At 39.3% G+C, this 15,851-nt stretch overlaps 1 protein-coding gene across 8 annotated transcripts in view; it reads right to left on the bottom strand.

The window, feature by feature from the left end:
• Window positions 1-15,851, bottom strand: part of SLC26A5 (solute carrier family 26 member 5) — a 33,376-nt gene that overhangs the window by 11,173 nt on the left and 6,352 nt on the right. For 7 of the 8 annotated variants that reach the window (XR_010430975.1, XM_064656773.1, XM_064656774.1 and 4 more), the window contains 8 exons: window positions 9,859-10,076; window positions 8,149-8,288; window positions 5,207-5,317; window positions 4,502-4,665; window positions 3,827-3,991; window positions 2,327-2,479; window positions 1,026-1,108; window positions 784-931 (listed from right to left, as the gene is read on the bottom strand). Coding sequence is in view for 7 of the 8 variants with exons in the window: in XM_064656773.1 (XP_064512843.1) it covers window positions 784-931; window positions 1,026-1,108; window positions 2,327-2,479; window positions 3,827-3,991; window positions 4,502-4,665; window positions 5,207-5,317; window positions 8,149-8,288; window positions 9,859-10,013 (1,119 nt within the window). In the remaining variant the exon portion in view is untranslated. Of the gene's footprint in view, window positions 1-783; window positions 932-1,025; window positions 1,109-2,326; window positions 2,480-3,826; window positions 3,992-4,501; window positions 4,666-5,206; window positions 5,318-8,148; window positions 8,289-9,858; window positions 10,077-10,341; window positions 11,695-15,851 lie in introns of those variants that run through there. The other variant, XM_064656775.1, reaches the window with a different exon arrangement.

The following is a 15,851-nucleotide window of genomic DNA, read 5'->3' as shown; positions in this document are numbered from 1 at the left end:
TAGAACTCTGCAGGTAAAAGTCATTTAAAGTCCATTTACTCTCAGAGGAAGACAGTAATTTTGAGAAGGGGGAAGAGCTGATCTGTGCTGCATCAGATGTGTGCTCTAGGAAATGTGTTACAGCATATAACTCTTTGTCTCCCTTGACACCACAATGGTATTGACCAACAATCCAACTGCAATATTTATTCTAAATTGCACAGAAAGGACAGAGTAGGTGAGGATGAGATATCATTTTAGATTTAAGGAGTCCCTAAATATAGTCCTTGTTATTCAAACCATGATCAGAATGCTAATTAGTGGACAGGGCCAATTGTTGCCCCAGAAAATGACAATTCACTCATTTGGAATGGGTAGGAATAAGAAGAAACTATAAAACTTCATTGGAATTTCTAAACCTTAGACAATAGTTCTTTGATGCATAAGGCTCTGTATTTTTCACATGGGAACTCCATGCTTTGCTCTGTTACAGACAGCAGAGAAAATGTCCAACAGGACAGTGAAGTCAAGTAATGTCTGTCTCAACAATTAATATTCGTGCACATGTCCAAGTGTAACAGAAGCAACTTTCCCAAAATGAAGCTAAAAGTGAAACAAGTTATTTAAACACAGTCAGAAGAACTTAAAATAATTACTGGCCTTTAAATGTGTAGGCCAAAAGCCTGACCCAATTCCACTATTAAAAAAAAAACAAAAACATTTTTGCCATTATCCCACTCTACTTCAACTATATCACAAAGGTGCCACTGAGAATTCTCAGCAAAGCAACCTCACTGCTTTTACCTGATTCCCATCGATGGTGTAACCATGTTTAAGGGCAAAGATCTTGGCCATTGATACAGCCATTGAAAATCCAACTATTGCTATTGCTAGTGCATCCACAAATATTGCTGGGATGAGCTGAATCTCGGGAACTGCTGGTAAACGTAACCTTGGAGATGAAATAAATAATTAGAAGTTAATATAATAAAAACTACATGTAATACAGAAAAGGTATAGTTTTGATAAGAATGTATCATCCCTACCCTTGAGGAATATTCCCAACAACATCAACTTTGTATGACTTATTCAGATTCATTCCAGCTGAAACTCCTGTGCCAATAATGACCTAAAAATCCACAAACACATGTAAACATTGTCTAAAGAGAAGTAAAGCCACCTGAAGAAATATAAACATTAGCTGATTATGAGTAATACATACAAGGGATTACATTTATTTGTCAATCAGTTTTTTAAGAGTTAGAGGCTAAAAAAGCAGATAAAAAGGAGGAATCATCACAATTTTCCATCCACCACATCCAACTCATCCTGATTTTATAAAGTTTTTTTTGGAAACAGTTAAATGTAACATGCTATGGTATGATCTGAATCACTCAAATTCCCCTTGCCTGAGCCAAGCTCAGGCAGATTAGCATTTTGGAAAAATTAAATGCAAGGACATTCATGCCTGTGTGCACTGCCTTATTTTTATGTGCACAGCCTGCTATCTATAAAGAGAACTGATGCACCAGCAGAGAAAGGAACCGGTCTAATATCACTTTGTTACTGCCTTACTATCAATCAATACTCTATTACTCCACCTCTCTCTTGTCTCACCAGCATCCCTTTTCTTTGTGTCTTCAGTTATTCCCTTTCTTGACTCCATTTTGTGCAGGTTGGTTGAGAGCTCTAGTTATCCAGGAACTAATTTTTAAATCCAATCCCTTTTAAAGGTGAAAGGTTGCCTGAGACGTAGGCTTTATGTGTATTAAGTGGTCTGCTTTATCCATGTATTTTAAGAATAGTTGTTTGAAACAGAATCAGTGCTGCAGTCAGTTACCAGTCTCAGAAGCAGGGAAAGGAAGGTTAAGTAGTAAGTCCTGCTGGTTCCTGTTCTTCTTTCTACTACCGCATTTCAAAAAGTGAGCAAGCCCTGCAGAACCTCTGAACAGGCATCTGGAAGCACCTTCCTTCAAGGAGGGGTTTCTGAGCTCTTGGACTCCAAGTGGGAAATGCTTCTCAGAGGTCTGTCTTGTAGAGACCCATTCAGGTGCCCAAACTCCTGGATAGAGAGGGTTTTACAACAAACATATCTACCCATTGCCATAGAGGACTGTGGGTATTTAAACTGCTTTTCAATTCTTCTCTGGGACTTTATGCCTACCATCTGGCCACGCCAGTCCTTAATTTTAAGAGTATCCAAACCTTTGACTGGATCAAGGCTCAAACGAATTATGTTCCACAGAAGTTACTCTCAAGCTCAGTAAGATATGACAGAACATGACATAGTTTCCACAGCTTTAAAAAAGCTATATAATTTAGCCATAGAAGTTCACAACTGGCTTACCACAATGATCTCCATGGGAATAGGAACCGGGAGCTTCTTCTTAAACCGGTCATTGATTTCCTTGCCAATCAGCAACAGAACAATGCACGTTGATCCAACAATCAAGGCAGCAATATTGGTCATTGTTATATTTGAAAGCACAGCAGCTATGCTCTGCAACACAACAGAAGCATCTGCATTTATAACCACAGTGAACCAGTGCCTCACCAAAATCCCCATTGTTCCCACAAGACACAGAAGACCAGAGTATCTCAGTGAGAGAGATGTACTTGCAATCATTTACAACATCAGTCTTTTTGCCTCCCCCCAGAGGGGGCAAAAATTTGGAGAAAAACCTACAAAGGGGGAAAAAGTCTCAATCATGTCTCTTATCCTCAACATTTTCACACATATTTCACATTGGTAGCTACCTGAAACCAATAAATGCAAACTCCTTTTAATACCTTAAAATATTCTTTGGCAAGTCACATCTACTTAGAGCTGCATAAACTGTTCTAAAACAATAAAGCTGCTGATACAACCACTGAGGTTACCATAACAATATGATTAAATAACAGTGATCCTGCAACACTGCTGAACTGGCCATTATTCCAAATACATTTTAATTGCAAACACTATTAAAAGGATGTTAGAAAAGAAGGCTTGCTGGTACACCCAAGTTGCTAGAGGGTAAATGATTCCCCATACCAATCACTCCTCCTTCTTCTCCTGCATTAAAACAAACAAATAAACAAACAAATAAATAACCTCTGAAGAAGTCTTTGAAAGAAGATGAACATACTCTTCTTTAAGCAGATGGAAAATCACAGCAGCTGTCAGGATATTATACATTCAAGATGTCCTGGTAGTATACATCTTAAATGTAAATCTTTCCTCCTATTTGTTTGGCAATTAGTATGTCTGGTTTTCAGATAAGTGAACTAAACAGCAAATTTTGGAATTAATCATTAATGCAGACTTGTTTCCAGAAGGTTTGTTATATCTGCACAAATATACCAAAAGATTTCCACAAAGTATTTTCTATAGCCTACATGTAGTGGAAATCCTAAAGCTTCATTATTGCTCAGCCATCAGTCTGCTCAAAGGCTTAGGTTTATCACAGACATCTCAGATTTTCCCTTTTCTTCCATTCAGGAGTGGAAAGGTTCTGAGAATCATATTTCCTAGCTCTGCAAAACATGCCTGGTCTACAGTGAAGCACTTCAGTAGCACATTTTCCCCCAGTGTACGAGAGACTTACTTCAATGAACAATATCTGTTCACATCATAAAACTACATTCAGCAGAATCCTAAAATCTGCCCATTTCAGATCGTGCTGATCTATGAAGTCAAGTCAGATATTCACATATTGCTATGGCACTTAAAGACTTCACATCCAGTTTTCAATACTGAAGCATTATTCTACTTAGTGGCAATATAATAAAAAAAAAACAGGAACAAGCTTAAGTACTAGATCCAGACAAAGCAGAATTTGCATGTTTAGTAAACGTAGATACTCACATATACAACTGAGAGAGGTCCACTATATCTGCTAGTCTTGATGCCAAGGAAATATTTTAATTGAGAAGTAAAGACATGAACTGCAGCTGCAGTAGTAAATCCTCGCACCAGAGCCTCTGTTAGATAGATGGCCACAAATCCAAATCGAAGGAAACCTAAACACAACTAATGTAGAAGAGAAGTATTAGCCATGTGACTCCCATGTAGCCTGAACATCAACCCAAATATAGCACACAGGGCACAAGACACCACTACTTTCCTCAATGCCCAAGCCAGATCAGGCAAACCTGAACTTTTCTAAAGCCACAGTTCTGTAAGTAGCCATCAATGCACAGAATCTTCCATGCCACTGGCAGGTGCAATGTGGGAAATGAGTAAACATATGTATTTGTTTATGGACAAACATATGTGCATTTATGGACAGATTAGAGAACATGAGGTTAAGTTTTTCTAATGAGATAGGAAAAAAAGAAAGGGGAGAGGATCCCGTATTTTCCCAGTCCAGCAAGGTGCGAAAGACCTGCCTCCAATGTATCCCTCCCCATTCCTGTTGAGGCAGCCTGTGCTCCACACAGGGCAGTGCAGAAGCACAAGTCTGTTGACAGGGCACCCACCATGACCCAGCAGTAGCAGCAGCACCTGAACTTGCCCTTACAGCAAACTGTGAGCACGTACCTGGATAATTCCTGAAAGAAAGGCGAGAGTCACGGCTACCTGCACCCTTTTGGCATCCCTAGCATCTGTAACATTAGTAGAATTATAGTCCAGAGAAATCATTTCATCAGGCACTTCTCTCACAGCAACACCACCAACCATCATACTAACCACAGCAAAGGTGCCTGAAATAAGAGGGAGAGGAAAATAATTAGCTAAAATCCTGGTAATTTTTTTTTCTAAGGAGTGGTTCTTATTAAGAAATGTGTGGAATTAAACTAAAATAGAATTTTCTACCTAAATAATGTTCTTTTTAATCTCCAAATCTACTCCAGTACTTAGCACCATTAAGGTTAGTTAGATGGTGAATACACACCTCTGCAGTAAGTAAATACCATAATTTTTTTTCCCATCTCAGTTTCTATTATGCAAATTAAAGATTCATCCTGGCCATACAGACAATTGATTGCAGGGATGAAATTATAGGTCAGGAGCTCACATTTCTAGATCTAATCTGATAAAAGATGTTCTTACATTCCTTTCCAATTGGAGCAGATAAATTAACAATAAAAAGTACTGCTTATGTTTGACACATTTGAGTTTCTCCTATTTGCTTAAATTTAAATTTATGGAAAATAACGACACTTTGTATTTCTCCAATTTTATTTTTTACAACTTTATTAAACACATACACACACAGACTTTCAGTTATCCATACAGATATACCTATTGATATGTGCTTGGACGTTCCAAAAAAGGTATATAGAAAAACAGGATAAAATGAAGAATATAGGCCAAACACTGGGGGAACAGCTGCCAGCAGAGCATAGGCTAAACCTAGAAAACAGACACAAACATGTATGTTAAGCAAACAACATAAAGAAACCATCTGAAGCAAAGGGATTTAAGCCTACTATAACTGAACTCAATAGGAAATCTAGTGACTTGTCAGAGGTTTAAAAAAACATGAGGTCTTGCAGGGAATATTCTTTAATGTGCATAATACTCTTGGCAGTGCCTAGAAACATGATGGGTTGAGTCAGGAAACCAAAGTCTCTAATTACAGGCACTGCAGGTGTGAGTGTTTGTGTGTACATCTGTGCACCTGGGCACTCACTGTTTCGCCTTTGTGGGAGAAAGTACTTCTTAACAGCCAACAAACAATTTTTGTTGCTTTGGTTTTCATCTGCCAAGGACTGTGATTAGAAACACCCAAATCCCCATAACCACGTGTTTGATTTTCTCCTCTTTTTCTGATCAGACATGATGCTCATGGTAACCTATAACTGATTAAACACTTCCCTGCTCCCTCACCACAGAATGACTGGGATGACATAACAGTTTCCACAAAACATACTTCGAAATGTAAAACCATTTCTGTCAATCTGTAAGGTCATAGAGGTTATACAGCCTGGTACCCTGGTACCCCTGACAAAAATGAAGTCCTTTTTGTCATTAAGCCCTGCCCAGTTCCATGCAGTGGAAGTTCAATCCACTGTTCCTATTTGCAGGGAGGATTGGCAAGCACAACAAATGGAACAACAGCTCTAAGGGACAGCAGGGAAGGGACACTTTCCATGGTGTTCCCCCCTCTGTGTGACTCATGGGACAAGGCTCACAAGCACCCTATGATATGACGTGTAACTGTCCTAAGCAGTTCCAGCAAAATCCATAGTTCTACAAGCTTGTGTTAATGAGAATTAAGACACCACAACAGAACAAATGGGCTTCAAGGAGAAAACCTTGTGTCCTGGCTTGGCCTGGTTCTTCTGCACCTTCACAAATGCAGGCTGGTAAGACTTGAGGAAGTTGTGTGCTCTTACCACACTTGGACAGACTAGTACACATTAGCACCAAAAGGCTCAATGGCCCAGTACGATTACAAAAGGAAGCAAAGGTTCACCCACCATGGAGAGCCAGTGATACCCATAAACACCTCTCCCTATTAATTTAAATTGGGAGACAAAGCATCAGGTTACAACAAAAGAACTAAACTAGGAAGGGATCTTCTGTCAAGATCCCTTGTGCAGGGATCCACGTGCTCTTGTTCTATAACTCACAGATAGGGCCTTGCTCATGCCCTAAGCAATGTCTGAGTCCTAGCCAAGAGTTCATATTCCTACTAGAACTGGACTGGGGGTACCATTTATTGTCTTGCAGCAATGAGCTTTTCATTATGTACTTCTGAAACTCATCCCACATATGTTCTCTGCCCCAAGGGCTACCCCTCATGACAACAGTATCATCAAAATAGCCTGTACTGTAACAGCCTGGCCTTTAACATGATGCTGAACTTGACAGTAAAAGTGACCAGATCTGAAAATCAGCAGTCTCAGAACTGGGAGGGTGGGTCCATGTGCAGTTCCTGATATGAATACTCTTTTATTCCTTTTCTTTCATTTGTATTGGCATTTTTAAAGGCTGTCAGTGCCAAGGAACTAAAAAAGATGTTGACCTGGTAAGAGGTCATGGCTTAAACACCGTGGTCACTGTAGTTCTGCCTGGAATAATTCCCAGTATTCTTTGAATTCATGCTTGCTTTAATTACATCCATTCCAGAAAAATAAAAGTTCGACTTTTGTCTTTCTAAAAAGGGAAAGATTAGGAGCAGTTTAAGGGCATGTTTGCAGTCATCAAATGAATAATGTTTACTTTAAAACAGAGTCACAAAATTAAGTATAAAGTTCACTGCTGACCACTTAAATTTTAGTGTCCTTATCTGGTCATGACCTAAATTCTGTTTCAGTATTCAACTGGTAATGTTTGTGTCTAGTAGATGACAGATTTCCCTGACAGTTAACCAGTTATCAGTTTAAGATAAGCTGATGCTTACATGCATGTAAAAAAAAAACCTTAATTATAAAATTTACACAAAACCAGGAAGCTACAGAAATAAATGAACTACACAGACTAAGTTATTTCACTGTTTTACTGAATTACCACCTACTAAAATCTAGGCTTCTTGGATTTACAGATTAATTTTTCAGACCTTCCTCAACCTACAGTGGAACAAGGAAGGTGCAAATGTGAAATAAGTCAACACACAAGTAAACTTATATATGCTTAATTCCACTGGTCCACGCACCAAGAACAGAATGGTGAACACTGGCTTTCTCTTTGTCTTCCACAGAAGACTTTTGATTTATTTCCACCATGTAAATCACTGCCCACTACTATGGTTCCAGCTTCTAGCCTTAACAGAAAAAGAGGGATGAGTCTTTGAATTCTTGCATGTTCTTCTCTGGTTGAATTTAGTTTGGTTACTTTACAGCAGTTGCTCTCCTGAAACATTCTCTATAGGTCTGTTAGACATTGCTCCCCTCTGTAGGAAATTTGCTATGACTTGCAGAAGGATGAGATCAGTACATAATTGGGTACATTCTGCAAAACTTTAGACACACACAAACTGAAAAGTTGTTCTGTCACTGAGAGCTGTGGGTATTGATCAGAGAGGAAGCTTCTTTCAGAGCTTGCTGCATATCACTGACTTGCAGTTTTAAGGGAATCATCATGATGGGCTGGTCTGTAGAATGCCATACTGGTCTCTGCACACACCTGAGATACACATCTTGTTCTCAGGAGCACCTGGTTCATGGAGCCAAGCACTACCATAAAAGCACACACAGAAAAAGTAAAGAAGGGATAATTAAATCCAGAGGTACACTCACCTTGAGGAAGCTGCATAACTCCAGTGCTTACACCTGAGATAATGTCTCCTAATAAGTATTCCTTCACTGGGTAACGAGGAAGCCATTTTAAAATTGGTAAGAAACTGTAAAGATGAGACTTGGCTTTCTTAGAAGTACAACTGAAAATACAAAGCAGAAAGAAAGTTAGACACTAGCAGGAGACAAACAGGTTGAAAAAAATTGTCTTTCACCCTTAGCAGGAAAACAGCTTCATTAAAGGCAGGCTCAGGCTCCTGATGACATTTATTTCTGAACAAGCTTAAGCACAAACGACTATGCCTCCAGTTAATTTAGCACTTAATCACATGTTGGTGCCGTTCACAAACTTTATGGAACTGGAGAAGAGAATGACAGTCTTGAGAGGCTGCAGGTCAGTGGGAAGTGAAACTGTTCCAGCCCATGCACAACTGAACAGACACACAGCACTTTTTGCTGAGATCATTCCTAGTAAAAATTCCCCAAGGATAACTTGCTTTCTGATAGTGGCTTTCACTCAGAGTACTTTGCAGCGCTTTCTCCCATTTACTATTTGTGTGCTTTATACTTGTTTGATTATAACATTTTATATCATTATGCTTTAAAAAAACTGAATCTATTAATTTAACCAGTACTTGTTACTATCACTGCTAGCACTGACAGGCTGCCTTTAAGGCAATTTGAGAACATAACCCTTCTTCATCCGGAAAGGAAAGGCACTGAAGCTGTGGCTCTTAGCAGAGTTAGCAACCTTTTGAAACCCTGACTCGGGACAAATGAATAAAACCAGGAAACAAATATCTGTATCCAGTACTGCCATGCATCATACTTACTGTGATAAGTTTAACCTTGGGTAAAAACATAACACTGGATCTATAAATGCTTTTCTGTGTCGGGGAATTGCAAGAGACTTGCAGGGATTTGTTAGCATTTCTAAATTCTCATGGGACTAAATTGCGTAGTGAAGAAGCTTGTTGCTACAAGTGAGAGAGGAACTAGTGTCATCCACGCTTCTCCATGTTTAAGCAACTGTATCACAAGAAGTCATGGGTCAGGAGCATTTTGATCCACATATTTTTTATTCAGGACAGATAAGTTTGAGCAACAAATTGAATAAACTCTGCAAATGAAGCATGGATAAACATAAAGCTAATGAGAACTTAACTAGAGTAAGTTTCACTATTCTCTGGTACCACGGAGCAAGAGAAATACAGTTAAAGACATTTCATGTCTAACCAAATGATACTTAAGACTCCAAGGCAGTTAATTGAAAGCTACAGAATGCCTTTAGTAAGACCTTATTAGACTTATAATTTAGATTTCTACACAGCTGTCATACTTCAACATTCTTCTGTGAAAGGATCATGTGAAGCACAAATTTGGCTGTAAGTATTTCCATGTAAAAAGGACAGATATTTCTCTGGGTCTTATGAATTCATGTCATGTGATTTGACCAATACTTCACATTCCTATGAGGCATATTTTCCCTTTGCACTTTGATGAAGTCAATTCAACTAATGTATCCAACATTTTCTAATATAGTTATGCATTAACATTAAAAGCACATATACAACTCCCCCACAGTTTTGCTGAATAATCAAAGAATTAGTGTTTTTATCTTTTAGTTTTCTTTGAAGAGATTACCAGTTATGTGCATGCATCAATTAAGAATTAGAGTAATTCTAACCAATAAAATAAAAGACAAAACCCTACCGACAAGAATGTGCAATCTTCTGCTTTAAAGTCTGAGGTGATCTTTGTCGCCTGTGCAGCTGTCCTTGCAAGAGCTCTTGGTTATATACTGGTCTCTCTACACAATACCTCTGAGTTTGTTCAGGACATGCTTCATGTTCCTTAGCATGTTCCATAGCTGATCTCACACAGCAGGAGTCAAGGAAGAACAGTTCCACAGTCTTCACTGAAAAACCTGACTGAAGACAAAATTTAAGTTTGGTTGCTTTTTTAACATCAGATTTGGCATTTCCTTTCAAATAATGTATTTTGACAAGCTAGAGACAAGAACTGTGACTACAGTCTAACTGAATAGTCTGTAAGAGCGGTAAGAAAATAAACCATGTGCAGTCTTTAGTATATGGAAGACATTAATTTGTGCTTCTCTTGGGTAAAGAAAGTTTTGCATTAATTGCTCTGTAAATAATAGCTGAAACAAAGTTGGAAGTTTCTATTCATGCTTACCTGGATTTTCCCTCAGTTTTTAAAGAATACATCACTGTTGGAGGGACATTATTGCTGAGTTACTTCCTGCTTACTCACACACTGGCATATCCATCTCCAAAAGGCAGAACTCAGATTTTAACACTGAGAAACCCACTTCTTTCTTCCAGATAGTTCACTTGCTTCCTGCATTCATCCACCTGTTTTTTCCTCAGTTTCAGAGGCTTCTTTTTCCAGAGAGCATCTCAAGGATGCACAATTCACTACTTACGAACAATTATTATTTCAATGGATGTGCCACTTACTGCTGTTCTCAATCTGCACCCATGAAAACAGGAATCAGTAGATGTGCACAATTTTAAAACTAGCCAGAAGGTTTGTAAAGACCTATTGGTCTGTCTGATTCAGTGCCATCAACATCTTAACATATTTAGGAGACACGCTGCTAATTCCTTTGCCCCGTGTTGGCTGCTTCTAGAAATACTGGGCAAGAAACATAACTCCAAATTATGAGCAAAATGACAGGGCTGCTGTATCGTTAGGCAGAGATGCTTGGCTAGTGCTACATTTGATGACAGAACGTGAGTACAACGGGAAACAGAGCCATAATCATGAACAAGGCCCTTGGGCTCAAGTCCAGCAAGTCACTTAAGCATGTGTTTGCCTTCAACCAAGGGCGCTCACCCAGGGGTGTTCAGTTTTTAGCTGTACATCAATACTTTCCTAGGAAAAGGTTACCACGCAGAAATTAAACAAATTGCTATCTAAACACTCAGACAAAGCTAACCATGATTGGTCCAATGTTCTGATTCAGCAAATACAGTCTGAGCAGCAGCAAAATATTGATATTGCCATCTAAGCCTTCAGACTGATGAAGCTGCTGGAATTTTCCACTCTTGCTGGTCTCTATCTCCTAGGACAGACACAGCCTAGCATCTCTAAATTTTCCATTATTATTTAAGCAACATTTTCCCTACATTGTCAGTCATAAAAGGATATTTTTACTAAAATTATAATTTTTTTTATTAACACCACAGTCTTTATTGTGTGAAACATCTAAAACTTGCTTTAGATATTGTAAGAACAATATCACATCAAGTACCCCTTTGTACTCCTGAGGTTTCTTTTATGTCTTTCCACAGTTTCAGTTCATCAAGAAGCCTGAATGACATTTTGCGAATTACAGAATCACAGAATATACTAAAGTGGAAGGGACCTACAGGGATCAAGTCCATCTCTTAGCCCTACACAGGACCATCCCCAAGAATCACACCATGTGCCTGAGGGGATTGTCCAAACATTTCTTGAACTCAGGCTTGGTGCTGTGACCACTTCCATGGGGAGCCTGTTCCAGCACCCAACCACCCTCTGAGTGAAGAAGGAATGTGAAGTCTGGGAGCAGCCTTGTCTGCAGTGACCATGAGATGGTGGAGTTTCCTACCCTGGAGATGTTCATAACATGACTGGACATGGTTTTGGGTGACCTGGACTAGGTGACTCTGCTTAAGCAGGGAGGTTGTAATCTATGATCTCCAGAGGTCCCTTCAAACCTCAACCATTCTATGATTCCACAATGGTCCCTTATGTCATTATTCACATAGAATCTATCTTTTCTGGTAATTAATTGGTGTGTTCTGGCAACACTGGCCTTATTTACAGATTAAGAAACGATTTTAATCATCCTTAAACAGGAAACCAACTCAAACAAATCAGAACAAATAAAAACTACAGCTGCATGCAAAAGACACAAACCAAATCAGTTCAGAGGCTTGTTTTTGGCCAAACTTCTCTAATAAAATAAGAATATAATATCAAAACGTTTCTAGTCAAGGTTTTAAAAACACACACCCTGCCTTCTTTCTGCTCCAAGACACAGCAACATAAGACAGTGCCTTGCTAACCCCAGACAATTCAGGTTCTGGATTTCCACATTTGAGTTTGTTAAACTTCAAGGAGATTGGTTAATATTTGGAAGAGCCATGCGAGTTTGTAATGTAAATCTAGACATGGAGAGGTCTTGAGATCTCCAGTTCTGTACAAATCCTTCAACTCTTCCAGGTACTGTGAGCATATACAGAACAACAGAAGTTTTGTCCTGCCTCTGTTTTTCATGGTAAAATAAATGATACAGGTGTATTTGACTAACTGAACAAAACTCAACTCTAAAGCAGTTAACCAGATGGTGGTGTTAGTTTGAAATGCTACCTGAGGTCACAACCCAAGTTTCACCACTCAGGTTGAAGGTTTTTAAACCACAGATTGAACATTTCTGGGTTTGTTTGAACAAGGAAGTTACACTGCACTGAATCATGAGAATCAGCTAACACAAAAGTAAACTTGAGGGAGGATACAATAGCATCTTGTCTTTAGCTATAGTTCACAGTGGATACTAGAACACAGAGAACAAATCGTACACCATTAAAAGAGGTCCTAAATCTACCCCATTACTATTGCTGGATATATCATGTTCTGTATTCCATGTCATGTCACCAACTTCATCTTAACAGCCCTCCATAAGCACATACTCCAGTGGCAACCTTAGATGCTAAGCTGTAGGTAATACAATAAAGATTAAAGTCTTTAATATCATCCATCTCTTTTGCAAAAGCACACACTGAGCAAAGATTGAGATGTTTGTGTTTACAACAGATGATACACATTGTCCACAGAGTAGCAAAATGGCAGCATTTCATGACTGGTTGAAGTATCTCTCCAAGTGTTTGCTGTAGGACAAAATGCCTACAGAGATATCCAAGGCTCAGAAACTCAGCCTAGCCCTTCACTCCCAGAATGCTTGAGGAAGAGCAAAAGAAGGTACTGTCATTTTCATGAAGACAAAGCTTACCACTATGATTTCTGAAAACTCACAGACCTTTATCCGAAGGCAATGGCGGATAGAGCAATACTGCTCTCGAACGACCTTTAAACTTCATGGCAAGAATAAAGTTAAAAAACTGTAAGAAATACTGCCATTACTCTTATCAGCCAGATAAGAATTGAGCTGAAGTAGTTAAAAGCTGTATGCAAAAGACTTATGAGTTGGCAATTCTTTATCTGACTGATAAAGGCCTGTCATGTCTTTACTGCTATTATCAAATTGAAGGTGTTAGAGAAAAAAAAAAAAGGTGAAGCAAACATGAATTTATAACACTCTCACTAATAATTTAGTACTTTCTCTTCCCAATCTTAGCTGATAAAGGAGGGCTGTCAAGCCATCTGCACTGATTCTTGCAGAGGACAATAATTTTTGATCCAATTCACATGAATCAGAGTGCAGTCATAAAATTAATAGGGATGATGATTTCGCTGCTGTTCCTTAGATTCAAAATGCAACTGTGGGGATAAAAAAAATAAAGAAGCTGAATGCAACTGAACTGCCTAATGTAACAGAGGAGAGTCAGTGGCAGATCTTGTCTTGCCTGTTTTAAAAGAGCAGAAAACTTTTCTTCTGGTAGCTAAGCACAGAGCTGCTTTAAGTAATGGAAAAGCACAGATGGACAGTACTAGTACCGTGTTATAGTGTGTCCTGGGCCAGGAAATTCCACATTTGATCATGAGCTGCAAAGTCTATGAAGTATTTTGTATCTTTAAGCCTACAAATACAGGTGATTGCCATCACCCAAAGAGTTGGTGAAAATACTGCCACTCTATGCAAAATATGTTCTGCCAAATGTACACTGAAAAGCAGAGTTATTGCAGGGTCTGAAGAGGCAAGACACAAACCCTGGTGATTTTAGGAACCACATGTTTGCTCATGTCTTTCTTTCCTCTCTGGCCTCATTCCCCAGTGCCCTATGCCCTTCCACTTTTCACTTTGAGTCATATGTACAAAGTTTTGTTTTTTAAAACAAGCACAAAGGTGTAAAATGACTGGGTGAGGTCACAAGGAATGTGTTCTTCTAGTTTTCTTGGACTGTGCTTATCATCCTTGTTCCTCCTCTGCTACTCCCACTAAAGCTACTAACGACTGTATTGTCTAGACCAGAAGCTTTCATGTAAAACTTCTCAAATTTAGAAATAACTTGTGAAACAAACAGAATTTTCCTTGTGTAAATCCTAATCTAAGAAATGAACTCCAGTAGCGAAATTTTGGGGAAAATAAAAAGAAATAAAAAAACCCAAGACCTTCAATTTCTATGCAGCTTTTAAACAGGCAAAATTTCCACTCTTCACAGAAAGGTGAGATGGCTACATAAACTGTGTTGGGTTGTATGATAAAAGCTTCTCTGCACACCCACAGAGGAACAACAGCAGAATGGAGAGTCGATAATATCCTGCTGGGCTACTGCCAGGTCCACCACATGAGCCATCAGCCTATCAAAAGCTCACCTTCACCAGTCCAGAGCAGCACATGAGGGTCAGCTCTGGGACCACGGCAATCCCTGCCTGCTCAGGGTGTGAAAGCACATGCCTATCTGTAAGAGTAAGAGCACAGGGTGGGGGCAGCTCTTGGGACCTGGAAGTCCTGACCAGTCCCGTGTGCGCACATGTGATGGTCCGTACCAACAACTGGAGCCTTGAGGGCTCACATGTCCAGCTGCCAGCACTGGGGAGAATGGATGAAGTAGCTACTGGGCAGACTGGGTGTCTGAGCCTAGGTGCTGGAGGGATCTACCCTGTGTGTGTATCTCTACATAGGTACATATACTCTTACTATTGGATCTCCATCCTGCTTAGCCAGAGAGGGGAGGGGGACAAGGAAGGTGTTGCCTGTCTCATCTGCATGACTTGCCATGTCTAAATGTAAATATGTTGTGTACTTATGGGGAATACATCTTCAGCCTTAAGCCTGGCTGGATCTGGGGATATGGAGCAGCAGCCTCACTTTCCTCAGGCTGTTGGATTCAGTATGATATATTTTCCTCTAATAAACTGATCATATCCACTGAAAAGAGCACAATAATAACATGTGAGGTGTCTCTCAAAATGTTAACAAGTCAGACATATATATTTCTAAATATAAAAAAAAGATTATGTAACTGATAAGGGATAATTTATATTTCATGTTCCTTGCTAAAAAATACCTTAGCCTCCAAAGATTTACTCCATGGACTAACGAATTCATTAGTATCTAAATGGTATCTCTTATCAACCAGCAATCTTATGTTTGTTTTCAACAAGAGAATGTTTTAGAAACCTATTAGGATGATTGAGCTGTTTAATCAATTCCACATGACAAACACCTGGAGCACTTTGAGCAGCAGAACACTGGTCTCCTTTCCTCTGAGATATAGATAAGAGATGGCTTCTGTTTCCAGTGCAAACACATTGACAACCATGAGAACCCATGTCAGTATGATCATTCCTATTCCTGCTTTTTGTGACTTCAACGACCTTGGGTCTGAACTGCCATCCTCATTCCCCTTGTCAAAAGCAGTTGCTACTGACAGCGAATCAGATAAGTTAATCAGAACAGTATCATGGGTGATGACCCCTTTGCTGTGCTTAAACAGACTGATAAGAATGTTCACCACCCCAGAGACAGGTAATCATTAGCCAGTTTCATTTTTCCAGAGATAATCCACTGCCAC

This window comes from Pseudopipra pipra, chromosome 5 (genome assembly GCF_036250125.1).
Source record: "Pseudopipra pipra isolate bDixPip1 chromosome 5, bDixPip1.hap1, whole genome shotgun sequence".
NCBI lineage: Eukaryota > Metazoa > Chordata > Aves > Passeriformes > Pipridae > Pseudopipra > Pseudopipra pipra.
This window is presented reverse-complemented; position numbering and strand designations above follow the sequence as displayed.